The sequence below is a fragment of the Chelonia mydas genome, chromosome 6 (assembly GCF_015237465.2).
Source record: "Chelonia mydas isolate rCheMyd1 chromosome 6, rCheMyd1.pri.v2, whole genome shotgun sequence".
Lineage (NCBI taxonomy): Eukaryota > Metazoa > Chordata > Testudines > Cheloniidae > Chelonia > Chelonia mydas.
Window position 1 is genome coordinate 20,233,712 of NC_051246.2, and position 26,707 is coordinate 20,260,418.

The window sequence follows — 26,707 nt, forward strand, 5'->3', positions numbered from 1 at the left end:
AATTATCCAAATGCTCGGTTTACACATTAGAATAGCCCGGTGTGCAGAGCTGCCCAAAACACTGATCCTGGCTTCTTCCCTCTCCCCAAATGGGTACCTTTCTGTGAAGCTGTAAAAACACATTTACATCTTCTTCTACTTACCAGCAGGGGCATCATTTGCTATGGGGCAGTTGCCTCTGCTCCCTGCCAGACTTTCCATAGGTCTATAGGCTCCATTATGTCTTCATAGAACCATAGAATATCAGGGTTGGAAGGGACCTCAGGAGGTCATCTAGTCCAACCCCCTGCTCAAAGCAGGACCAATCCCCAATCAAATCATCCCAGCCAGGGCTTTGTCAAGCCTGACCTTAAAAACTTCTAAGGAAGGAGATTCCACCACCTCCCTAGGTAACGCATTCCAGTGTTTCACCACCCTCCTAGTGAAAAAGTTTTTCCTAATATCCAACCTAAACCTCCCCCACTGCAACTTGAGACCATTACTCCTTGTTCTGTCATCAGCTACCACTGAGAACAGTCTAGGTCCATCCTCCTTGGAACCCCCTTTCAGGTAGTTGAAAGCAGCTATCAAATCCCCCCTCATTCTTCTCTTCCGTAGACTAAACAATCCCAGTTCCTTCAGCCTCTCCTCATAAGTCATGTGTTCCAGTCCCCTAATCATTTTTGTTGCCCTCCGCTGGACTCTCTCCAATTTTTCCACATCCTTCTTGTAGTGTGGGGCCCAAAACTGGACACAGTACTCCAGATGAGGCCTCACCAATGTCGAATAGAGGGGAACAATCACGTCCCTCGATCTGCTGGCAATGCCCTTACTTATACATCCCAAAATGCCATTGGCCTTCTTGGCAACAAGGGCACACTGTTGACTCATATCCAGCTTCTCTTCCACTGTAACCCCTAGGTCCTTTTCTGCAGAATTGCTGCCGAGCCATTCGGTCCCTAGTCTGTAGTGGTGCATTGGATTCTTCCGTCCTAAGTGCAGGACTCTGCACTTGTCCTTGTTGAACCTCATCAGATTTTTTTGGCCCAATCCTCCAATTTGTCTAGGTCCCTCTGTATCCTATCCCTACCCTCCAGCGTATCTACCTCTCCTCCCAGTTTAGTGTCATCTGCAAACTTGCTGAGGGTGCAATCCACACCATCCTCCAGATCATTTCATAGAATCATAGAATCATAGAATATCAGGGTTGGAAGGGACCCCAGAAGGTCATCTAGTCCAACCCCCTGCTCGAAGCAGGACCAATTCCCAGTTAAATCATCCCAGCCAGGGCTTTGTCAAGCCTGACCTTAAAAACCTCTAAGGAAGGAGATTCTACCACCTCCCTAGGTAACGCATTCCAGTGTTTCACCACCCTCTTAGTGAAAAAGTTTTTCCTAATATCCAATCTAAACCTCCCCCATTGCAACTTGAGACCATTACTCCTCGTTCTGTCATCTGCTACCATTGAGAACAGTCTAGAGCCATCCTCTTTGGAACCCCCTTTCAGGTAGTTGAAAGCAGCTATCAAATCCCCCCTCATTCTTCTCTTCTGCAGACTAAACAATCCCAGCTCCCTCAGCCTCTCCTCATAAGTCATGTGCTCTAGACCCCTAATCATTTTTGTTGCCCTTCGCTGGACTCTCTCCAATTTATCCACATCCTTCTTGTAGTGTGGGGCCCAAAACTGGACACAGTACTCCAGATGAGGCCTCACCAGTGTCGAATAGAGGGGAACGATCACGTCCCTCGATCTGCTCGCTATGCCCCTACTTATACATCCCAAAATGCCATTGGCCTTCTTGGCAACAAGGGCACACTGCTGACTCATATCCAGCTTCTCGTCCACTGTCAGCCCTAGGTCCTTTTCCGCAGAACTGCTGCCTAGCCATTCGGTCCCTAGTCTGTAGCGGTGCATTGGATTCTTCCATCCTAAGTGCAGGACCCTGCACTTATCCTTATTGAACCTCATCAGATTTCTTTTGGCCCAATCCTCCAATTTGTCTAGGTCCTTCTGTATCCTATCCCTCCCCTCCAGCGTATCTACCACTCCTGCCAGTTTAGTATCATCCGCAAATTTGCTGAGAGTGCAATCCACACCATCCTCCAGATCATTTATGAAGATATTGAACAAAACCGGCCCCAGGACCGACCCCTGGGGCACTCCACTTGACACCGGCTGCCAACTAGACATGGAGCCATTGATCACTACCCGTTGAGCCCGACAATCTAGCCAGCTTTCTACCCACCTTATAGTGCATTCATCCAGCCCATACTTCCTTAACTTGCTGACAAGAATACTGTGGGAGACCGTGTCAAAAGCTTTGCTAAAGTCAAGAAACAATACATCCACTGCTTTCCCTTCATCCACAGAACCAGTAATCTCATCATAAAAGGCGATTAGATTAGTCAGGCATGACCTTCCCTTGGTGAATCCATGCTGACTGTTCCTGATCACTTTCCTCTCCTCTAAGTGCTTCAGAATGGATTCCTTGAGGACCTGCTCCATGATTTTTCCAGGGACTGAGGTGAGGCTGACTGGCCTGTAGTTCCCAGGATCCTCCTTCTTCCCTTTTTTAAAGATGAGCACTACATTAAGCTTTTTCCAGTTGTCCGGGACTTCCCCCGATCGCCATGAGTTTTCAAAGATAATGGCCAATGGCTCTGCAATCACATCTGCCAATTCCTTTAGCACTCTCGGATGCAACGCATCCGGCCCCATCGACTTATGCACGTCCAGCTTTTCTAAAGAGTCCCGAACCACTTCTTTCTCCACAGAGGGCTGGTTACCTCCTCCCCATGCTGTGCTGCCCAGTGCAGTAGTCTGGGAGCTGACCTTGTTCTTCTACTCCCTGCCTCTGTAGGATATAATATAACCACATATAATGTTCTGTAAGCTGATACAACTTTGACCCCCACTCCCTGAATTTTTCTGAGATGAGGCCCCTGCTGATTAGCCCTGCTCTGTAAGTTCCCACAAGGGTTGCCTCAGACTTTCTACAACACACTAAGGGTTTGGTTATCCTGTTTAATAAAGGGTGGCCTGTGTTTTCAGGGTATGCCTTGATGACAGACTGTTGCATGAACTGGAAGAGCAAAGCTGTGAGAATGGCTTTTTTTGATTGTCCTCCAGGCTAATAATCTCTGGACAATTTAAGAATGTCATTTAAGGTCTAATCTGTGAACACTCCATAGATTCTGCTCTATGTGCAGTGGAGTAGGGTAGTTTGATTTTAGCTGCAAGAAGTGAATCCACATCCAAACTAGTAATATGCTCATCTAGACTACCCTGTGGAACACCATACTAGCAGTATAAGCTTAACTACACCAATATGTCCTGTTTTCTACTTCTCAACAACACTGGCATAAGTGCCACTGGAATGACAACCTAGCAGTGAGCAACTGTTATCAACCAAGTGTTCTCTGCACAAGAAAGGTTCACCTGAGGCTTGGGGAATAGCTAAGGCTGCCTAGAAGATGAGCTTCTAGATTCCACTCTGACTGTTATCTCAGTGCAGTACTTAGGTAAAGCTCATCAAGCACACAATGTTTCCTGATTGCTTTACCCCAGGACAACCTGAACAATGTATCTGCCCGCCTAGGAGACAGCCCTGACTTAAATGCATGTTTGCATTGGTGTGCTCCTGAAAGCAAATCCCCCCTCTGCTCTGGAGCTCTGATGTAGTCAAGAGGCACTCTCTGCATTTAGGCCCCAGTAGTTTTAGAAGGGGTCTCTGGGACTAAACCAAATCTCTGCCTGTAGTGGGATTGAAAACATTTGGTCACTCCAGACTGTAGACAGAGCCTTGGCTTCCTTCTCAAATGCTGCCCTGATTTGTGTCCATGAGTCACACTTTAAGGACATAGGATTTTAGGGTTTAATTTGAATACACCCAACTTCCCTCCCTCCCCTGTCTCTCCCACCCAACACATACTCTAATTTTAAGGAACAAATAATTACAACATACTGCAAATATGTCTTCTCCGTAATCTACTAGTTTGGAAACAGAGGGATGGGAATTATCAGGCAGACTATAAAAAAAAAAAAGTGGGGAGAGGGAAAGCAGAATGAAATGAGGAGACAGATCAAGGAAGAACAGCAGACTGAAAGGCCTGGAGACTAAAGGCAGCATCTGGTGAACATGTATCTACTTGTAGTGTCTGGTTATAAAATGCAGAGATTGTCAGGCGGTCACTCTATAGACGTCTTCTATCTGCTGAGCTTTATAGACAGATTTTACTGAACATGCTCTGAGGTTTGACAGCAGTGTCTCTCGAGCCTTCCTGTAGGCTTCTAGATTAGCAAATCTGACCCATCTGGAGATGATTTCCTTAGAAGTTTTTTGAGACCTTTGTTCTTTCAAACACAGGAAAGGAACAAGGCATCAGATTTTCTTCTCACCCCAGAAGAGAAGGTGACCCTGGTCCAGAGGTGAAAGTAAGCCGGTCCGATCCAGTACGGAGTACCGGTAAAAAAAGATGCAGTAGTGTACCGGCAAATAAGTGGAGCATTCAGTACTGGCTCACTTTCACCTCTTTTGGCTGCAGAACAAAAAGTTCAAACTCAAAGCTAATAAAAGCTTGGAAAGGGAAAACTCATGGTCACATTTGTTTGTTGTTTCTCCCCCTCTCCTCCTCCAGTCAGACTGCCGACATGGCTAGGCTCCGCATTCCCCTGACTGCCGCACTCAGCAGGGCCTGCAGGGGCTCCCCTCTAGCTTGTAGCCGGGAGCAGGGGGACTGGCTGAGGGAGAAGCCTCCCCAGGTAGCCTGCTGCCTGCATAAGAACAGTTTAAACTTAGCTGTTCACTCGGCCGTCTGAACCATGGGATTCGGGGCTATTTGTGGCCTCCTTGTTAATTCCACTCAGGGTTGTTGCTGAGAGCGGGGGTTGTGGAGACCAAGGCAGGGGCAGAATACAATAGCCATTTGGCCGCACAGCTTAAATCCAGATGTGACAGTGAGTTTTCCCCTTCCACTGGCTTTTATTAGCTCTGGAGGAGGAGGAGGAGGGAGGACAAGGAGAAAAATGTGACAGTGAGTTTTCAGGCTTATTCCAATAGTAAAGTTCTATTACAGACAGTGCTGGTAGTAGTAATAGTAGCTTTATTTTCGATAGCTAAGTCATGCAATGGGAGGGATCCATGAAGTATGTAGGAGAGGTGGGTTGCTTGCGTTTGGACTGTAAGGATAAGAAATGTAACTTACTTCCACCCCTGGCCCCGCCCCTTCTGCCTGAGGCCCCACCCCTTCGGGGGGGCGGGGGGGCCCGTACTGGTAAGAGCTGTATTTTACTTTCACCCCTGCCCTGGTCCAGCTGTGGGCTCCCAGCCACCAGCTAAGACAGACCCTTCACTGGCAAGCAAAATCCCCCCCTTTTCACTCAGGTTGGGCTTGCTTCCAGCCACAGAGTCCTTGGGGTCTGTTCCCACCTCAGTGGTCACCAGGACCCCAACCTCCACCTTCGGGACACATGCCTCTGTGCGCCCCAGGGCAGGCCCTGCCCTCTGCTGACCTGCAGCTTCCAGGCAATCAGCAGCTGGGGTAGCCCCCCCACTATGAGGTGGTACATTCCCCTCCCCCAGGGAGATGACTACAGGACAGGAGCTGGCTTCATCCAGCCCCTCCTTCTGGGACTTGCCTTGGGCTCTGGGGCTATGGGAACTGGCTACAGCCATCCCTGCCCCCACAGCTGCATTCTTTGCTGCTACAGAGGAATCTAAGAAACACTCTCCTATTCCCCCAGCAGTTCCTGTGACTTCTCCCTCCCCCCCAGGGTTTTTAGCACAAGATTCCTGCTCACTGCTAACCAACCCTGGGACAGATTCTGCCACATTAAAGAAATCATTCCCCAGTAGAAATGGTGCAAAATTGTGTGCCACTGTGGCAACCATGAGTTCAGCCTGCAAACCTTTAGTTTGCATGTAAACTTTAGCTAAAAGAGCAAGGACTTTGTAATCTCCTACCAGTTCCAGTTCTGCCACTTTACCTGGCAACAAATCCTTCTCCTGGATCAGGTCCCTCCTGACCACAGAAATCTCAGCACCTGTATTGCTCAATCCAGTGATTAATTTCCCATTCAGTTTAACAACATGCATATGCTCACTGCCTGGTTCTGTAGAATCCTGTGTGGAAGGAGGCAGCAGCCTGGCTCTGAGAAGCAGCAGCTTCGTGTGTCACCATCAGCCTGTTTCCACTCAGCAGGGGACACTTATTCCTCAGGTGCTTAGTGGACTTACAATGATAGCACCTCTTAGGCTCCTCTGCTTGTACAGGAAATTTGGGACACATAACAGGGGAATGGGGAGGTGAACGCCCAGCATCCTTTTTCCCAAGAGTAAAACAGTGATTCTGCTTTCCCCCAACCCTGTACCCCTCTGCCAGTGGTTTATGTCTAATTGCAGCTTGTGCTTGCTCATAAGAGTCTGCATACCCTGGTAATTCACCCAGTGCATTCACCTTTTTGTCCCACAAATACTGTTTTATATCATCACTGCACACATTCAGGAATTGTTCCTGAGTAAACAAATCACACATTCCTTCAAAGTTTGTAATGCCTTTAGCCTTCACCCACTTATGTACCAAATCTCTCATTTCATTTGCATAAGCCACATTACTCAATCCAGACCCACTTTTAGGACTCCTGAATTTAACCCTGTAGGTTTCAGGTATAACCTGAAACTGTTTCAAAACCAGTTTCTTAAAATTACTATAGTTTGAAGCATCCTCAATAGGCATCTTATTGAATATGTCCAGAGCTCTGCCATTCAATTTTACTATCAAGGTGGTCATCTTTTGATCTTCAGGGATTGCATGGAGGGTGCACAGTCTCTCAAAGGTGATGAAATATTCAGCAATATCGCTGGACTCATCATACTGTGGGCATAGTCGCTCCCATTTGTGGATTTTTGGGGAAGTGGAGCCAGCAGCAGTGGAGCCTCAACTCCATAACAGTCAGTTCATGCTTCTGGGCCTCCATAGCTCTCTTGAGAGCAGCCTCCTCTTTGGCGCTCTCTGCCTCCATAGTTCTCTTGTGGGCAGCTTCTTCTGCCTCCACAGCTCTCTTGTGGACAGCTTCCTGTGCATTAATTTCTAGTTGTTTTAATTCTATCCATCTCTTTTGTTCATTCTCTTTCTCTTTTGCTTCCAGTCTAGCCAGCTCTAGTTTATTAGCTGCTTCACTGGTAGTCATTTTCCTGCTTTCTTGTACTGGGCCACATCCACTCTGCAGTTCACTGAAACTGGGACTTCTCAGTTCAGGGGCTTCTTAGTTAACAGAGACCTTTGCCGCGCCCAGTGTTCAGCCTTTCTGGGAAGTTTGCAACCTGTGCAGCTCTAGCTTGTTCTGATGTTCACTTTTGCTTCCTTTTCTGTCCCTATTTCCCTTACCTGAAATAAGCAAATAGAAAATCATAAACCAGTAACCATTTTGTCTGTTTTCCAGCCACCACACTCAAAACGCACTTAAAATCACTACCAGTATCTCAAAGCAATCAGCTGTGCACAGACCCTGCTTGACTACGTCACTGTGGTGGGTTGGATTACAGAAACCCTCTTGGGAGCTGCCAGCTGATGTGCCAAGACTACTCCTGCCCCTGCTTGCCTGCCCTTTCCAGCTTAGGATGCCAGAACCCTTCCTGGTTTGAGCCAGACTTGCTAGCCTGATGCAAACCCAGACTAGGTCTGTACCACATCCCCTAACAGCTGTAGGCTTGCCTGGAACCAGTTTAGGAAGTGTTCCTGTCTTTAGCACTCAGATGCTCAACTCACAATGGGGTCCAAACCCTAAGCTTATACAGGGAAAACTGATAGATTGTTTTGGAGATGCAACACATCTGAAGAAGTGGGGTCTTTACCCACGAAAGCTTATGCTCAAATAAATCTGTTAGTCTTTAAGGTGCCACCGGACTCCTTGTTGTTTTTGCTAGGATGTAGGAGACCTAAGTTAAATTCCCTGTTCCACTAGCTATTTAATTATTTATAAAAATTGGAACATCAACAGGAGAGATTGAGAAAGCCCCACACCACAATATCCCATAGTCCCAAATTCAAATCCATTCTCCTTTGTGGGTGGGGGAAACTGCACCTGGGACTTGCAGATCACACTGGACTAACGCTTATCAAAGAGGGCACCACCAGCACTTCCTCTGCCATTTTGTGAATCTACTCCTCCCTTGCTATTGTTAAAAGTGCCTGAAATCAAAATGAAAAATTGAGTCAGGTGAAATGAGTCAGGTGAAATGTTCAATTTCAACTAACCAAAACTTTATTTTAATTTTTTGAAGTGATTTGAAGTTGCCAGCAAACTGAAAAATCCATTATTTTCCCTAGCCTGCATAACAGCCTGCATTTACCTGGGTGAATAACTTAGACCCTGAGATCATGTATCCCAGCTATGAAACATATTAAAAGGAGCACTCTCTGGGATTCACTGTAAATCCCTTCATTTTACAAGCCCTGTAAACCCACCTCTTGCCGTGGCAGGTGGGTCTGATACAGGGAAGGGAGGAAGATCATTTCACAAGCCCAGAAAGCCCCTCTGGGAGTGGGGAATCCAGTTGTGATAAATAGGCTGGGAGGGGCACAGTCTATCGTCAGCAATACACATAGCTGTGAATTTGACTCTCAGGGTGTCTCTCTTCTGTATTTTGGAGTCTATGCAGACAGCTCTTTGAAGTTGGGGCTCAGACTCTGAAGCTTAGGGATTTTTACATGCAACACTGGATCCCACTCCCAAAGAGACTGGGAAGAAAAAATAACATCATTCTCCAGAACCAGCTGTAAAAATAAATAATAAATTGGCAAATAGAGAAAATATTAGTGTGTTTCCTACAGGAAGGGCTAGATCTCCTCACCTGCTTACTGATGGACCTTCAGGCAAAACCTGAAGCACCAACACAGCTGAGAAACTCAGCCCTTGCAAGGAATCTGTTATTGAGAGCCTGGTGGGGAAGGCACTGTTGGAAACGCAGGGTAGAACCTTGGTCCTAGCACTGAGAAATACAGTCCTGCTGCTACCAGGGAGATATTCTTCACATAAAGAAAGGAAATTACTAATCAATGACCTGCGTTCAAACTGGTGTGTTTGTGGGGTCAGGGATGGAAATGGCCTGTACTACTATTTGGGCTTGTGTAGTGAAAGAGGCTGTTGTCAGTAGGACCCTGGCTCATTTGTTGAAGAAGTTGGAAGATGTGTACATATGACTGGGATGAGTGGGCCTGGTGGGGCACGCCCAAAACTAAAGTTCCACCCACTCAATCAAGAGGGAGAGACCACAGAGCCCAAAAGGAAGTGAATACAGGGGACACCAAATGAAAAACAGGGACAGGAGTAAAGGTCATATGGACAAAATGAGGGGTCCAGAAGGGAACACAGCAGAGAACCCCAGACAGTGCTCACCGCTCCTCAAAAGAGTCCAAGGAGCCAGTGGACACTGTTCAGAGGAACTGCCCAGAGATGTGAGGCAACATGGGACTGGAAACAGGCCTCACAGTCTCAGTTCACTTCCTTGTCAAGCTTCCTCCTCCTGGTCTGAGGAGGCCCATCTTAGCCAGTGCCAGCAGGAGGATGACAAAGAGATCTCCCTTTGTGGCACCATGGATGGGATGTGAAAGTACAGGGTGGGAGGGGTCAAAGTGCAGGAGGAGGCAGAAGAGGGGTTGCAGCCTGAGGCACTCAGTGTTGATGTGCACTAGGCTCTCTCTCTTGTGGCAAAAGAGTCAAGTGTCCCCTCTGTGAACCACACCAACCACCCACCATGCTCACAGCTCCATGGAGGAGCCACTAGCTGAGATTTCTGGGGGGCTGTGGCACTGGGGTGAAGTACAGGCTGGCCCATTGGGGCTCCCTGCCCTCCATAGGTGGCAGCTGGCCCTATCACTTGGTGTCAGGGAGGGACATGAGAGAAGGGTGTGGAGCATGAGCATTTAGAGATGTTCACGGGGCGCAGTTCAGAGATGGAGTCGTTGGGTCATGTTTACCCTGCTCAAAAAAACGTGTGGGGCAACCGGGGAGGCAGTTGGGGAGGGGGCCTGATGACACGCTCTGGAGAGGCTGGAGTGAGGAGTGGGTGAGCGGTGCCCTTCCACAGACCACTTGAGATACTTTAGAGAAGCAGGGGGCAAGGCAGCCCTCACCTCCTGGAGCACAGAATGGGGGATGCTCAGGGTGGACAACCCCATGCACTGGCCAAGCACCACGGGGTCCACCCAGTCTCTCTGACCAGAGTGAACGAGGTTTCCAGTTCTGGTGACATCATCCTGGACCATCCTCTGGTGCACTACTGAAGGTTTTCCCCCTCGGTGGCTGTTTGTACCAGGGAGTTGAAAATAACTCCCAGGTCCTGCTTGGACCAGCAGCTGGGAGAAGTCTCGAGGGAGACTTCTTGGATGGATATAAAAGAGCTTCCCGTCATATCGGAGCCATCTGAGGTTGCAGAGGAGTGCGTGCACCAGCACACTTCATGCCGGACTACGAGCACCATAAAGGAGTCTCTGCAGAGCCTGAAGGTGAAACATGTGGGCCTGCCTGCGGATGAAAACAACACCCTGCCTGCCCTCTCCCAGTGGAAAGCTCAGACACCCAGTGTTTTCCTGGCCAGAAGAACTCCAGGACAGTTGTAAGCTGGCCAGGGCTCTAGGAACAGGCTCAGGTGTTGAACCGGTGCCAGAACATGGATAGAACTAATTGGATGGTCAGTTGTGCCCCCTCCTGAAGCGAAAGGCTCTGGAGCAGCCCCATCCATCTCCACAGCTGGGAAGACACTCTGGCCTCCAGATCAGTCCAATTTTCCAGGGCAAAGCGATCAGTGTGTCAGGCGGGGGATTCCCAGAGTTGTGAAGGGGTCCCAGGTCCCAGCCATGTGCCTCTGCACAAACACCAGCCATCCCTCCTAGGGGGTCAGAGTTAGCCCCTGGATCAAGCACCACACTTAAGAATGAAACACCACTTTTATCTTAGTGAGGAAAAGCCAAGAATACACCCTGGTCTGGTTCTGTAGCAGGAGTTACACAGACTCCCTTGCCTTTGACACAGCATACAACACACAGTCGTCGTTCATGCCTGGCTAGACACACACAGACTCTCTGTCCTGTGCTAATGCCACACCCTCCACACTCCCCAGTTGGGTCAGTCCAACGTGTCCGTGCATTCTGATGCTGGCGTGTGCTCTGAGCTCAGAATGGTGGGTCTTGCTGTGTGGGCTCAGCTGTCCTGTTGGCTCCAAGCTGTGTGTCTGTAAGAGTCCCCTTTGGCAAACACCAGGGCAGCATCTCGCTCACCTCAAAGCAGCTTTTGGTTCAGATGCTGTATCTCCCCAGCTCAGAGCTGCTGCTTCTGCTGCTGCTCAGGTCTTTCTTTGTTCTCTCTCCAAATCTTTCCAGGATTGCTCCCCATCCTACCCGTGTGTGTTCATTGGCTCAAGTCCTCCCAGGTGGTCTGTAGTTAATTTTGTGTTCTTGTTTTGGAGTGGCATCCGGTCTCCAGCCAATCACGTTTGCACAGCATATCAGGGAGTGGCAAGGGGGGAGAAGGGGCTCTCTACCCAGTCCCACAAGTGGCAGAGAGGTAAACACAGAGATAGAGTAGCAGACCTACTCCCCATTGGATGGCATGGAGCCACCTGCCGTATATCCCTATCAGGTCACAGGAGTTAACCTGAGCAGAGGAGGCCTCTGAATACATGGCTTTGCAAGCTTCCAACTGCACCAGGTCTCCCAGGTCCTGGCCACAAGGAGTATGTCATCAGCATACCCCAACAGAACCATCCGTGGGCCCAGCTTGTGGAGGTGGAGAACGTCCTGGAGCAGCTAGAGGTTGCTGAGGATGGTCTGTCCCTGCACAATGTAGGTCTGATCGGAGTGACTAACATTCACCAGCTCAGACTTCAGCTGCAGCGAGGTGGCCTTTGCTATGACCTTATATTCTGTGCTGAGCAGGAAAACTGGTCACCAATTCCTCAGATCATGGAGGTCCCCATTCTTCTGCAGCAGAGCGAGCAGGGCCTCCTGCATGACATGGGGAGCACCTTGCTCCCCAGGGACTTGGCCCAGACAATGGCAAGGTCCAGGCCAAAGATGTCTCAGAATATTCAGTAGAACTCCAAGGTCAGCCTGTCGATGGCTGGAGATTGGTTGGTCGGCATCAGAAGGAGCGTTTATGAGCACTTGGCCAGAGTAAGAGGAAGCTCCAGCTGATCCCGGTTGCCCACGCTGACCAGAGGGAGTTCATCCAACAGGACCCTACACATGTGAGCGATGGTTGGATCCAGGAGAAGAGGTCGGTAAAGAAAGCCCTTGTCTTTTCCTGCATCTCCACCAGATCCATAAGAGGGGTGTTGTCCGCCTGCAGGAGGCAGGTGACGTGCTTTATGGCATCCCTCTTCTCCAGGCATAGATGAAGCAGGGGCTGCAGTCCATCTCCCAGATGAGCTAGAAACATGACCAAACAAAAGTGCTTTGGGCCTGATGGATGTCAACGGCCTGGAGCTTGACCTGCTTTTCCTGACACTCCCTCCAGAGGGATGGATCGCTGGGGCAAACAGCCATGCTCCGATCCAGCTCCAAAACCTCCCACTCTGACTGCTCTATTATCATATCTCTCCTTCAACTGGCCACCTGGGTGTAGACATGGTGGAAGAGCCCAATATGCACCTTCTCTATGTCCCAACACCGCAGCACTGAGGGAAAGACATGTCCATGAGCCGCCAGCCAGAACTCCCAGAAGGATACTACAAAGCCCACTCCTCCAGCAGGGTCTTATTAAAATGCCAGTAGGCAGGCCCTGGCCACTCAGGTGTTAAAATGACTATCACAGCCACCATGTGATGATCTGAGAAGGGGACTGTTCATATGCTGGTGGAGTGGGCCTGCAAGATGGTAAAACAGGAGACGTAGATGTGTTCCAAGCAGGAGTGCCATGACTGAGACTCCTCCACCCAGATATAGGTGATGGTGGTGGAATCATCCAGGTGGTGATTGTGCCAGACTTCTACCAGGGAGTGATAGTCGATGATCTGCCTGAGGATGTCGGTGAAGGCCTCGCTAATTTGTTTCCCGGCACAGCCTCACAATTCCATGGCAGTGTTAAAATCCCTACCCAGGATCAGGCACTTGCAAGGATCCAAGGTACTGAGGAAGGTGGATGCCTGCCGATAGAATCATACCCACTCTGCACCCAGTATCAGGACATAGATAATTATGAGATTGAGGATCAGCTGCTCCACCCGGATCCAGTGATCCAGCAGGTGACCTGGCAAGACTGCGGTGAACTCAGTTCGTCCAGGGTGAGCAGGGTCACCACCCCACCCAAAAACTCAGTGACATGGCTACAGTACACCCTGTCCCCCATTACAGCTACCAGCTGGCTTTGGTGGCGGGTTCAGATTAAGACTCTTGCAGAAGGATCACACACACACACACCCTGTGTGAAGGTAGGACAGTACCTGGCACCTGTGGAGACTCACCCTGTTGCCCCTGATGTTGAGAGGTGGGATGGTGTAGGTCTCATTGGGGGAGTTGAGGATCCTCGCAGCTGGTGGTGCTGCCTGTACCCACAGAACCACACAGCAACCTGTGCTCGATGCCAAAGGTGACTAGGGAGTCGTGGAAGTTGGAGACCCACTGGTAGGCTGCAGAGCACTACCCTTTGCTCCCTTTATCCTCCCCCAGTAAGGCCATCACACTCTGGAGGATAAGATCAAAATCTTCCCACTGCTGGAGAGCGAGCGGCACCTTCCTCCTGGAGCCTTGTGAGTCTTCCAGGAACAAATACAGCTTGTCCCGTGGCACGGTGGGAGCTGAGAAGTCTGCAGACTCACCAAGCCCACGGACACCCCTTTGCCCTTCAGCAGCCTTGGAGAATCATAGAATCATAGAATATCAGGGTTGGAAGGGACCTCAGGAGATCATCTAGTCCAACCCCCTGCTCAGAGCAGGACCAATCCCCAATTTTTGCCCCAGATCCCTAAATGGCCCCCTCAAAGATTGAACTCACAACCCTGGGTTTAGCAGGCCAATGCTCAAACCATTGAGCTATCCCTCCCCGAAGGAAGGGATGGTAGGGGAGAGGGAGCTGCAACTGATAGCAGGGCCACAGCAACTGCAGCCAACACTGCTGTGGCAGGAGCCTTCTGGGCAGGGCTCTTGCCCTTTTTTCTGCCTTGGCCCTTCTTCCTGGCTGAGGGCCTCCCTTGGTGGTTGTGGGTTTGGCAGTGGAGTCCCTGCCTCTGCCTTTTGCTGCTGTTCCAGAGGGGACGATGATGGTACCAGCAGAGGTGTCAGTGGTAGCCATGGGGGGCAGATGGAGGAGAAAGCCGAGGGGGTGTCAGCGATGGCCAGGGGTACTCCCCCAATTCAGTCTCCCCAGCTTCCCCCCCCCTCCCATGGACCAAGCTGCTAAAGCAGAAGCCTCACCCGAGGCTGGGTCAGGGTCTGCCATTGAGGATAGGAACAGCCACTGCAGGGAGATATATGAGAAAGGGCACAGAGGGAAGCTAACATCTTCTCCCCACTAGACTGCAGTGTGGTGAGGAGGGAGCAAACGTCAGCTGGGGGATTAATCAGATAAACAGTATGGGTGTGTGTGAAATCTGCTTCTCCAGCTGCACTGGGAGTGAAGGGGAGCATATAAGGGTGGGGGGGTGGGGGGGTGAAGGTGAGTAGGACTCAAACAAAATGTGGAGAAACACCTACACAGGCACACATGGATGCACAGGACACGTAGGGCTGGGTGGAGCAAAAGGCAACAAGTAGTGAGGGGTCAGGTTGGGAAGGGCAGGGGAAACAGGCAGCACATCATGGGGGAAAGTGGATCACCAGGGGGACCATGTGAGATGGGGGCAGCAAGGGGGGCATTATGTGGGGTGGGGGTGGAAGGGACTGCTGGGCAGCCAGAGGGAAGACAAGGAGTCCCACCAATCCACTAATGCAAATTGAGGGGAGAAAGGGGAGGGAAGTCTGAGGGGCAGCACATGTACCCCAATACACTTGCAAAGAAGAAAGGCAACAATTCTACAGCATCTCCGGGGGAGGTAGGCCAGAAGGTGGATGGACAACAGGAGCGGTAAGGGAAAAGGGAGAGCTCCACACCATTTCTCCACACCCCACCCCCAGCACCAGCAGCAACAAGAATTCCCTGCCCAGACTGTATCAAAATGTACATGCAGAAAGGAGCTAAATTAAGCAGCCTAGAGCTAGGGGGTTTCTAGGCAGCCTATGGCTTGGTGGTTTCTAACTTTTGGGTGCTTGATCTTGCAGCCCTAATATTCTCTTAACATAAGGGGTTTTTATATAATTAATTATATTGTAAGGGTCTACAAATTTCAGTAGGCATCTTTTATGATTATTTCAATCAAAATAAATAGATAACATTATTCCTAGACACTGTCTTGAATTAAGAATCCCTGTGGAGATACACACGGGTATCACTGAGAGGAAATGCAGAGAATGGGTCATACACAAGTCATTTTACTCTGTATATATCTGTCTCCTGCAGGCTATTCTGTTGTGGTCTCACAGCTGCATGTTGTGGGGATCTCTCCTCTGTTCTCATCACCAGCGAGACCCTGACATTCCTAGATCTAGCGTTGAACAGTCTGAAGGATTCAGGAGTGCAGCGGCTGTGTGAGGGGCTGAAACATCCAAATTGCAAACTACACAAACTAAAGTAAGTAACAGCTGGCCAGGCTCCCTTTCGTCAGTTCCTGAAAACACTGTGATGTTGTGAGTTAAACTCAGTGTACCAGGATCACAATGTCCTACAGTGCACGGAACCCAGCCATGGACCAGCCCTACTCTGCTCCCCAGGCAAAGAGCAGAGACCCACTGATGTGTTCACTGCTTGTATTTTACTAGTTAAACAATTGAACAACGTAGTGAGTTCAAGCCTCAGCCTCTGTTGAGCAGCTGGAAAGCAGCTGGGCATCTGCCCTAAAGGGGCAGCCAAGGATCCCCCTGACTCAGGGTTATCCTTGGGTGGTAGAAAGCAGGTATAACGACTCTGTACCACCCATTGCCTGCATCCCCCTGCCCCCATGTACAGAGTATGGAGGAGCATGGAGGTGTATATCCGGGGCAGAGTGCGTTGTGCTCCACCTCTCCTAGGCCGGCAAAGCATCTGGGTTAACTTAGGGCAGCCCTGAGGTTTCTCTGTGTTAGACCAGAGGCCATTCTGTCCCCCACCTGGCCCAGGATCAGGGGAGTGCGGAGGTGTCTTATAACCAGTTTTTTCAGTCTCCTCATCAGCGCTGAGTGTGAACTTGGTGCAGTTGACATAGGCGCTGACTCCGTGAGTGCTCTGGGGCTGGAGCACCCATGGGGAAAAATTGGTGGGTGCAGAGCACCCACCGGCAGCTCCCCACCCCTCCACCCCAGCTCACCTCCGCCTCCACTCTGCTTCCGCCTCCTCTCCTGAGCAGGCCGCCACGTCGTGCTTGTCCCCCCTCCCTCCCAGCGCTTGCGCCGCGAAACAGCTGTTTCGCGCCGCAAGCCTGGGAGGGAGGGGGGAGGAGGAGGAATACAGTGCACTTGGGGAAGTGGCGGGGCCAGGGTGGGGATTTGGGGAGGGATTCAATAGGGGCAGGGAGGGGCGGAGTCGGGGGGGGCTGGGGCCGGGGCCGGGGAGTGGGGGTGCAAGCTCCCACCGGTGCCATCAGAAGTTGGCGCCTGTGGCAATTGAGGACAGTGTCCAGTGGTTTTTAGCAAATCCCAGATCCAGCGTGTTTTGATGTTACAAACACTATTATTTTAAGACAATAAAAACTACAGCCCAGTATTGCCAACATCAAGAGAGCAAAAATCATGAGTTAGACCCCTGAAAATCACGAGATTACAAAAAAAATCGAATTGTGGTTGTTTTTAGTGTCTTTTGACTTTTTAACTCCCTTCTACTCCTTTGTCAAATGTAGTCAGATGTTTGGCTGTGTGTGTTTTCCCTCTGTGTGCTGTCTCAGCTCTGTGCAGATCGTTGGCACAGCAGACCTCAATCGAACCGCCCAATGAGACCACAAGACCCATTTCAGTTTTGAAGGCACCCGGCCAGGTTTATTGCCAACAAAGCATGATCCTAACTCCACAGATCAATGTCTACAGTTACACTAGCACATGTATACCTGTGATAATGGATGCAGCTCAGTGAATGACAGGACTTTCCATTCTCCTCTTCGCGGGCCAAAGACACTCCCTCTGAGACTTCATTTTATACACCAATACAAACAAGTTATGTATTGCCCCTCTGATGTGGCTAGGTGCCACCCATATTGTACATGTTAGTTTGATCCAAGCATCTCTGTTCATCATGCTGTCTCCCTGATCCTATTTTTTAAGATGGATCAATGTGTTCCTGTTATCTTTGGGGACTGTGTTGGTATCGAGGTATTCTGGTACCACCCTTCTGGAATGTGGTGTGTTCGGTGCCTAGCACTTCTTAGGAATGTGTATTTCTGAAATATCAGCCCTGTTCTTGCCAGATTCTGTGAGCAGGGCCTGCCTCCAGTTCACAGCCTGACTTTGCTTTATATTAGCAAAGCTTTCACCACTACTTTAGCCCAGGCCTCAGGCCTCTGATACAACAGCTTATGTCTCAAGCTCTCTTCCTACTACACCAAGGTGAGTGAAATAACATCAGGTTGAAAAATCAATATTCAGTGTACACAAAAATGCATGCCTCTCCCTGGTTGCCCAGATGGAGCCTGCATTTAATCTCTCCTCACCCATAATGTAGAGGAACTTCTATCCCTTTCCTGTCTTGACTTTCTCCTCTCCACATTTATTTCCTTAGATAAAAGAAGGGCTGGACTATGAATAGTTTGAGAACCACTGACCTAATTAATGCATCATGATTCACACTCGCACATAGAACTTATACTACTTTTTAGGGTTGATGAGTTGCAGATATGCATATTAAAGAACTTGAAGTGTATTCAAATAAGGGTATAAGCAACAAAGTCACAGTAAACATACTATGGGATTGGTTTGGCTTTTTCTAAGAAGCAGCACTTCCCTGATCACCCAACCACCACGTCTCTGCCAGAGACTAGACAACACCCCCCAAATACTCCTCCTCTTCCTTCAGATTCGCCCTGCAATCTGCTCCCTCCTGTTGCCCACATCGCCCTGCCGCCCATTTTCCTGCACCCCCTAAATCTGCCTCCTTCTCCCCTGCATTGCCCTGCTCCCCATCACTCGCTCCATCTACTTTTAGCACTGTCCTTGGAGCACCTCACAGTCCTTATGTCCTGTCTAGCCCCCCGAACCAGAGTGGCAGCCATTTTGCCTGTGGGCATGGCTTCCATCTCATTGAAAACAGCTGGAGGTGGCAGCCAACTTTATCAAGGGCAGCATCACTTCCATGTGCAGATGGACTGTAGGGAAATGGCAGCCATATTGCTGGCTTCAGCCTCATTAGCAGTAATAGGAGACGGTGGCCATTTTTAATAACGGAAGAAGCACCACAGGGTCCACCCAGTCTCTCTGACCAGAGTGAACGAGGTTTCCAGTTCTGGTGACATCATCCCGGACCATCCTCTGGTGCATCAAGGAAGACTCCACTACTGAAGGTTTTCCCCCTTGGTGGCTGTTATATACAAGTTGCTGAAAATAACTCCCAGGTCCTGCTTCGACCAGCAGCTGGGAGAAGTCTCAAGGACGACTTCTTGGATGGATATAAAAGAGCTTCCAGTCATATCGGCACCCTCAGAGGCGGTGGAGGAATACGTGCACCAACACACTTCATGCCGGACTACGAGCACCATAAAGGAGTCTCTGCAGAGCCTGAAGGTGAAACATGTGGGCCTGCCTGCGGATGAAAACAAGGCCCTGCCTGCCCTCTCCCTGTGGGATGCTCAGACACCCAGTGTTTTCCTGGCCAGAAGAACTCCAGGACCGTTGGAAGCTGGTCAGGGCTCTAGGGACAGGCTCAGGTGTCGAACTGGTGCCAGAACATGGATAGAACTAATTGGATGGTCAGCTGTGCCCTATCCTGAAGCGAAAGGCTCTGGAGCAGCCCCATCCATCTCCACAGCTGGGAAGACACTCTGGCCTCCAGATCAGTCCAATTTTCCAGGGCAAAGCGATCAGTGTGTCAGGCGGGGGATTCCCAGAGTTGTGAAGGGGTCCCAGGTCCCAGCCATGTGCCTCTGCACAAACACCAGCCATCCCTCCTAGGGGGTCAGAGTTAGCCCCTGGATCAAGCACCACACTTAAGAATGAAACACCACTTTTATCTTAGTGAGGAAAAGCCAAGAATACACCCTGGTCTGGTTCTGTAGCAGGAGTTACACAGACTCCCTTGCCTTTGACACAGCATACAGCACACAGTTGTCGTTCATGCCTGGCTAGACACACACAGACTCTCTGTCCTGTGCTAATGCCACACCCTCCACACTCCCCAGTTGGGTCAGTCCAACGTGTCCGTGCATTCTGATGCTGGCGTGTGCTCTGAGCTCAGAATGGTGGGTCTTGCTGTGTGGGCTCAGCTGTCCTGTTGGCTCCAAGCTGTGTGTCTGTAAGAGTCCCCTTTGGCAAACACCAGGGCAGCATTTGGCTCTCCTCAAAGCAGCTTTTGGTTCAGACTCTGTATCTCCCCACCTCAGGGCTGCTGCTTCTGTGCTGCTCTGGTCTTTCTTTGTTTTCTCTCCAAATCTTTCCAGGATTGCTCCCCATCCTACTCCCTGTGTGTTCATTGGCTCAAGTCCCCCCAGGTGGTCTGTAGTTAATTTTGTGTTCTTGTTTTGGAGTGGCATCTGGTCTCCAGTTAATGACATTTGCACAGCATATCAGGGAGTGGCAAGGGGGGAGAAGGGGCTCTCTACCCAGTCCCACAAGTGGCAGAGAGGTAAACACAGAGATAGAGCAGCAGACCTGCTCCCCACTGGATGGCATGGAGCCACCTGCCACATGTCCCTATCAGGTCACAGGAGTTAACCTGAGCAGAGGAGGCCTCTGAATACATGGCTTTGCAAGCTTCCAACTGCACCAGGTCTCCCAGGTCCTGGCCACAAGGAGTATGTCATCAGCATACCTCAAGAGAACCATCCGTGGGCCCAGCTTGTGGAGGTGGAGAACGTCCTGGAGCAGCTAGAGGTTGCTGAGGATGGTCTGGCCATGGACAATGTAGGTCTGATCGGAGTGACTAACATTCACCAGCTCAGACTTCAGCTGCAGCGAGGTGGCCTTTGCTATGACCTTATATTCTGTGCTGAGCAGGAAAACTGGTCACCAATTCCTCAGATCATGGAGGTCCCCATTCTTCTGCAGCAGAGCGAGCAGGGCCTCCTGCATGACATGGGGAGCACCTTGCTCCCCACGGACTTGGCCCAGATGATGGCAAGGTCCAGGCCAAGGACGTCTCAGAACATTTAGTAGAACTCCAAGGTCAGCCTGTCGATGGCTGGAGATTGGTTGGTCGGCAGAGGGAGGGTTTTTGAGCATTGGCCAGAATAAGAGGAAGCTCCAGCTGATCCTGGTTGCCCACACTAACCACTTCAGGGCTGGTTACTGGCATGTGAGAACAATGTTTCATAAATCAAAGATCTTGCAGATCATGAGAGTCATGGACAACTATAAACTTGAAATCCTGGGCATCAGTGAGAGCAGATTGAGAGATGTGGATAAGAATTGCTTTAAGCAAGAGAAGAAACATCTGATTTACTCAGGGCATAGTGACAACAAGCATTCAGAGGGATTAGTTCTCATTATGACAGATTCTGCAGAAAAATCACTCATCAACTGGGAACCTACTAACCAGCGCATCATATACGCCAGACTCCAAGCCATATTCCTAAAAATGTCAGTCATACAGTGCTGTGCTCCAACAGAGGAACACAGCGATGAGGATAAAGATGAGTTCTACTATGTAATACAAATAAGAATAAAAATATGGATCTAAGCCCAGTAATGTGAAGAACCAAATTTTGATCTGTGAACTGCTGAGATTGCTGGGCTCCTCTGGGACACTGTGGTTCACAAAGCCCAGCACCAAGTATGTGAGAGCTGGGAACGAAGGATTCTCGGTCTTATCATAGCCATCTCTGTTCTGTGTCCAGGTCTAAACCCCAACTGGATATTGCAATGGACAGGCGAAGCTGGATGCAGTTATTCAGTAGTTTCCTAATCCGGGAGGCCAGAGGATGATATTCTGTGCTGCTCTGGGTTTGTGCTGCTCCTGGGCTGTTTGTGGGGCTCCGGTGTTAACTGCACCAGGGTAGCTTGTAGCTTCCTCATTCGGCAGATCTCAGTGTTAATCATAAAATAAGACCATGGGCTCGGTTCTCTGGTGAAGGCTCGGTCAGGCTCATTGTCGACAAGGTGCGGTATCAGAGCCCCAGCTCAGAGGTTACAGGTACACTGACACATGTATGCCCGTGACAAGGTACCAGCAAAATCAACATAGTGTTCTCCCCTAGGCCAACACAAACTTCCCCTCTTATGACTTCTCCTTTTATACATTGATACAAACAAGTTACATATTACACTGCAGATGTTGTTAGTTACCATCCTTGTACCTGATCGCTCGAACAAGACATTCTCATCCATTCTCCTGTCATTCTCTCCTTATCTCACAAGGGGTCTCTGGGTTCCTGTACCATCCTCGCAGGTCAGGAATCAGCTTATTTGGTTATCTGATACCCAGTGTTACTATTTTGACATGGCTTAGTTTGGTCCACAGTCTTACTTTGGTTCATACTTTCAGCCATTCCTAGGCCTCCAGCATGGCTTACAGATGATACCGGGTGGTAAGTCAGTTGGAACTGGCTGTTAAGTTGTGCAGAGGCTCCTGTTAAGCCATGCTGATCAGTTAGCACTCTTTCACTGAATGAAGCAGAGCTCTGTCGGACTCCCTGGCTCTGTGTGATCATTGAGCAGCACAGGAGGTTGCTTGTAAGGTGAGTTGCATCAATCAGTGGATTCTTAAGTACCAGCATGCTGAAAACTGGGGGGGAGATTTCGCTCCTCAGAAGCAGGTGATGAGAGTACTAGTTAGTAGGGGTCCTAGATGCTCTTACTGTCTTTCACCACCCAAGAAGATCAAGAATCAGAATCATTGGTTGAGGATCAGATATTTTCTAGTGATTCCTGTTTTGTGAATAGTCAGAATCTGAGAAGGAGGCTGTCATTTTATCCCTGACAACCACAGCGGCCATCCCGGAAGTGGGTACCCAGTTCCTTTCAGTAAGAGGTGTTGGGCTCTGGAGATGAGAGGACACAACTAGATTGATACAGTTATTAACAGTGAGGTGTAACTTAGTGGTTGCTCTGGCAGAGAAGAAGGAGGATCTCTTGGCCTCTTCATGGCCAAGAAGCGGGCATACAAAAATTATTTGTACAGATGTTTATTTCTTCCTGGTTTTCCCTACACTAACACTTGGGTTTTCATTGCTCCTGCTTCATCTGGCACGTGTGGGAGAAACCACAGAGCTCTGTGAAGGCCAAAGAGGGGAGGAGGTACTTAGACCCCAGTGTTGAGGGCAGTGGTCAGTCAGTGATTGTCATGTCTCTCTGGCTCATCTAGTCCTTTTCTGCTGGGCTAGGGTACCAGTGTTTTATAACTGTAACTCGCTCCTTGAGCTCTCTGAGGCAGACCACGAAAGTAAGGCGTAGACCAGGTTGAAAGTCAGAATTTCCATTTTGCAGCAGATTCTGAAAAAAAAATCCATTTTCAGAATGAAAAATAGGAATTTTGAAGTTTTCCTCCTGGAATGGAAGAAAATGAAAGAACCATTTTTTAAATAATGAAAACATTTTGTTTCAACAACATGTAAACAAAATTAAGCCTGGGGGACCAAGCACTGAGTCTCCCAGCTCAGCCATGGCTCCCAGAGCTTCTAGGCTCCCAGCTCCCCATCAGTCCGCTCGAAGCCCTGGAGGCAATGACTAAACCAGAGCTTGGAAGCCAGATCTTCAAGGCTGCCAGCTCTGTGGCAGGGAGTCAGGAGCTGAAGCCCTGCTCAAATTGCAGTTCTTAGAGCTGGCAAGGCTCCCTACAGCGGAGCCTGAAGCCAAGCCCCAGCTAGAGCCAGTGTTCCCGGGTCTTTCAGATGCTTATCCAGTGACTTACACCAATTCAGTGGTTTCACTTTCTGTTAAAACGTCAGCAGGAAACACGTACTGCTTGGATCTTGTCTTTTAATTTAATGTAAATGATGTATGTAGATTATAGTAAATTTAGGCCTTAACATGGGATGTCTTAATTTCAAATTTAATTTTAAATGCATTTTTCTTTTTAAATATAAACCTATATAATATATATACCACTCTGATTTAAATGAAAGCTGACTTCAGGAATTTTCTTTTTATAAACTACTTTTTTTCCCCTACACCCCATTTACTTGCAATCTCAAGTTTGAAGCAAAAGCAGAACATGACAATAGGCTTATTTCACCCACAAGCCCTTTGGGGGAAATTAAATTAAAACGTTATTTCAGAAAGAGTTTACGTTACCGCTTTGAAGTCAAGACTAAAAACAAAGATTTAAGTTTGTGGAAAGGGGGACTTTTTTTTAGCTTACATTATAAGGTATTTGCTTGAGTGGATCTTGTTTCACCAACTCTGACTGGAAGCCAAACACTCTGGCTACCGAGCTACCAAATTTGGCCCTTTTAAAGAAACTCTTCTGCAATTTTAGGCCCACTTTACCAGTTATTGGCTCCCTGCAGCTCACTGTTCACCACCAGATACAGCATTAATTTGGTCAGCGGAACTTCCATATGTTTGTCCTTTAATCATGGTTTGCGGCCCAGCAGTTCGATGTGTGTGGGGGGGGAGCTGTCTTGTTTGGGTTCCAGTGTTTCAACCAAAAGTGTCTCCAATGAACTTCTCTTGTCACCAAGTGAACTATCGCCAATTTATTCTTTCCTGTGCAGACACTGGACCTGAGGTTGTAGTCGAATAAATTCCACATTTTGTTTAGGGCAGTTGTATTCTATATTACAGTAAAGCGACAGCTCTGCTATAATTAAGGTTCAGACCAGCCTCCTGTTTAAAGCGAGACACCTGAGAGGTCTAAAATCTACATGGACAGTCAAAGTGCCTTGAATTTGGCATGCCTCATGGGTGCAAGGATTCTGTTTGGGTCATTTGACCAAGGGGTTCCTGCGATACAGCTGCTCCCCTCCCCCAACAAAAAACCCAGCTTTTTTTTCAAGTTGACAAATTCCGGCAACCTGTTTATGCTTATATATAAAGATAAATCTAGGACTCATCTCATGACAACAGGGTCTCAAATGCTTGAGAGTTTCCCAACAAGCCCTTTAGGGGAAATCAAATTAAAATATTTTTTCAGAAAGAGTTTGCATCTCCAGTTAGGCACTTCAGAAGTCTTGTGCACCTATGTAGGTGCCTAATGGATTAAACTGAGCATGTACAGAAAGAGAGGCTACTATCTGGAAAACCACCTATCACAGGACCTGGGTGACTCTGTGGATGTGTTATGATTATTGCATCTAAGTACCACCCTAGCACTGTGAGTCCAAATCCAATCCAGGGCAGAAATCTGAAGTAAAAGAAGCAGGCATATTGCTCCAATCTGCCTCTATTACAGGGGGATTTTAATTTGGGGGAAATCTGAGTGTGGCAGAATATGCAGAAGGTGCTGAAAATATTGTTTGAAAAAAACCTACATAAGCCAATGCTCGCTGGGAGGGGAGGGTGATTGGGGTTGTCATAAATATAAAGGGAAGGGTAAACACCCTTAAAATTCCTCCTTGCCAGAGGAAAAACCCTTTCACCTGTAAAGGGTTAAGAAGCTCGGATAACCTCGCTGGCACCTGACCACAATGACCAATGAGGAGACAAGATACTTTCAAAGCTGGAGGGGGCGGGAGAAACAAAGGTTCTCTCTGTCTGTGTGGTTTTTTTCGCAGGAACAGAACAGGAATGGAGTCTTAGAACTGAGTAAGTAATCTAGCTAGATATGCATTAGATTCTGTTTCCTTTAAATGACTGAGAAAATAAGCTGTGCTGAATGGAATGGATATTCCTGTTTTTGTGTCTTTTTGTAACTTAAGGTTTTGCCTAGAGGGATTCTCTACGTTTTGAATCTAATTACTCTGTAAGGTATTTACCATCCTGATTTTACAGAGGTGATTCTTTTTTACTTTTTCTTCTCTTAAAATTCTTCTTTTAAGAAACTGAATGCTTTTTCATTGTTCTTAAGATCCAAGGGTTTGGGTCTGTGGTCACCTATGCAAATTGGTGAGGATTTTTATCAAACCTTCCCCATGAAGGGGGGTGCAAGGTTCTGGTGAGGATTTTTGGGGGAAAGGCATTTCCAAACGGGCTCTTTCCTAATAAAATAAACCTGGTTAGACGTTTGGTGGTGGCAGCGAAAGTCCAAGGGCAAAAGGTAAAATAGTTTGTACCTTGGGGAAGTTTTAACCTAAGCTGGTAAAAGTAAGCTTAGGAGGTTTTCATGCAGGTCCCCACATCTGTACCCTAGAGTTCAGAGTGGGGAAGGAACCTTGAAAATGGATATTCCTGTTTTTGTGTCTTTTTGTAACTTAAGGTTTTGCCTAGAGGGATTCTCTATGTTTTGAATCTGATTACCCTGTAAGGTATTTACCATCCTGATTCTACAGAAATGATTCTTTTACTTTTTCTTCAATTAAAATTCTTCTTTTAAGAACCAGAGTGCCTTTTCATCGTTCTTAAGATCCAAGGGTTTGGGTCTGTGGTCACCAATGCAAATTGGTGAGGATTTTTATCAAGCTTTCCCCAGGAAAGGGGGTGTAGGGCTTGGGGAGTATTTTGGGGGGAAAGACGTTTCCAAGTGGGCTCTTTCCCTGTTATATATTTGTTAGACGCTTGGTGGTGGCAGCAATAAAGTCCAAGGGCAAAAGGTAAAATAGTTTGTACCTTGGGGAAGTTTTAACCTAAGCTGGTAAAAGTAAGCTTAGGTGGTTTTCATGCAGGTTCCCACATCTGTACCCTAGAGTTCAGAGTGGGGAAGGAACCTTGACATGGTGGCAGAGTGGTGGGATTAACTTGAAATCATTTTGAGATCAATTTGAGATTTTTTGAACAAGAAGCACAGATTTTTAAACAGAATTTTTTTTTCCTTTGGGCTGCTGGAAAGCAGGTTTTCTGCTGAAAGCTGTTAGAGGTTTTTTTTGTCTCTGTGTGGGGGCCAGAGCAGAGACAAAAGGGAATTGTTTTTTGTGAGCTGGAGTTTTCTCTACCTAAAGGCAGGGTAGTTAACCTCCTGCAGGGAAATTCACAAGTCTTCACAGACCTGAAGAAGTTTTGTTTTTTTTTACCTAAGAACAACTAGAGGGGTTTTCTGTATATTTGCCTGGAGACAAAGGTGTTAGGGTTTTTTTAAAGGATTTTTCTGTAGGCTGACAATCGCTATCGGAGAACATAGGTATCTGGTTACAGCACAGCAAAATTTTACAAGCCAAGTTTTTTGTTTGTTTTATTTTTAACTCTCGGGTGTAAAGTTAGTTAAAAACAGAGAGGCAAACATGACAGAGCCCAAAGCAGAAACAGCCAAAGAGGCTGCCCACAGGAGAGCTATGGAGGCAAAGTAAAAAGAAATGGAGGAAAAGGAAAAAGCCCAAGAGGCTGCCCACAGGAGAGCTATGGAGACAAAGGAAAAAGAATGAAAGCATGCTGAGGAGGAAAGGGAGGCTGCCCACAGGAGAGCTGTGGAAGCAAGGGAAAAAGAAATAGAGGAAAAGGAAAAAGAGAGGAAGCATGCTGAGGCAGAGAAGGAAAAAGAGAGGAAACATGCTGAGGA

The 26,707-nt window shown here is 48.4% G+C and overlaps 1 protein-coding gene across 1 annotated transcript in view; it reads left to right on the forward strand.

Moving 5' to 3' along the window:
• LOC102943820 (NACHT, LRR and PYD domains-containing protein 3) overlaps nucleotides 1-26,707 on the forward strand; it is a 194,752-nt gene that overhangs the window by 123,175 nt on the left and 44,870 nt on the right. Inside the window, exon 10 of the mRNA XM_043549318.1 lies at nucleotides 15,470-15,640. Within this exon, the coding sequence (XP_043405253.1) occupies nucleotides 15,470-15,640 (171 nt within the window). The remainder of the gene's footprint in view (nucleotides 1-15,469; nucleotides 15,641-26,707) is intronic.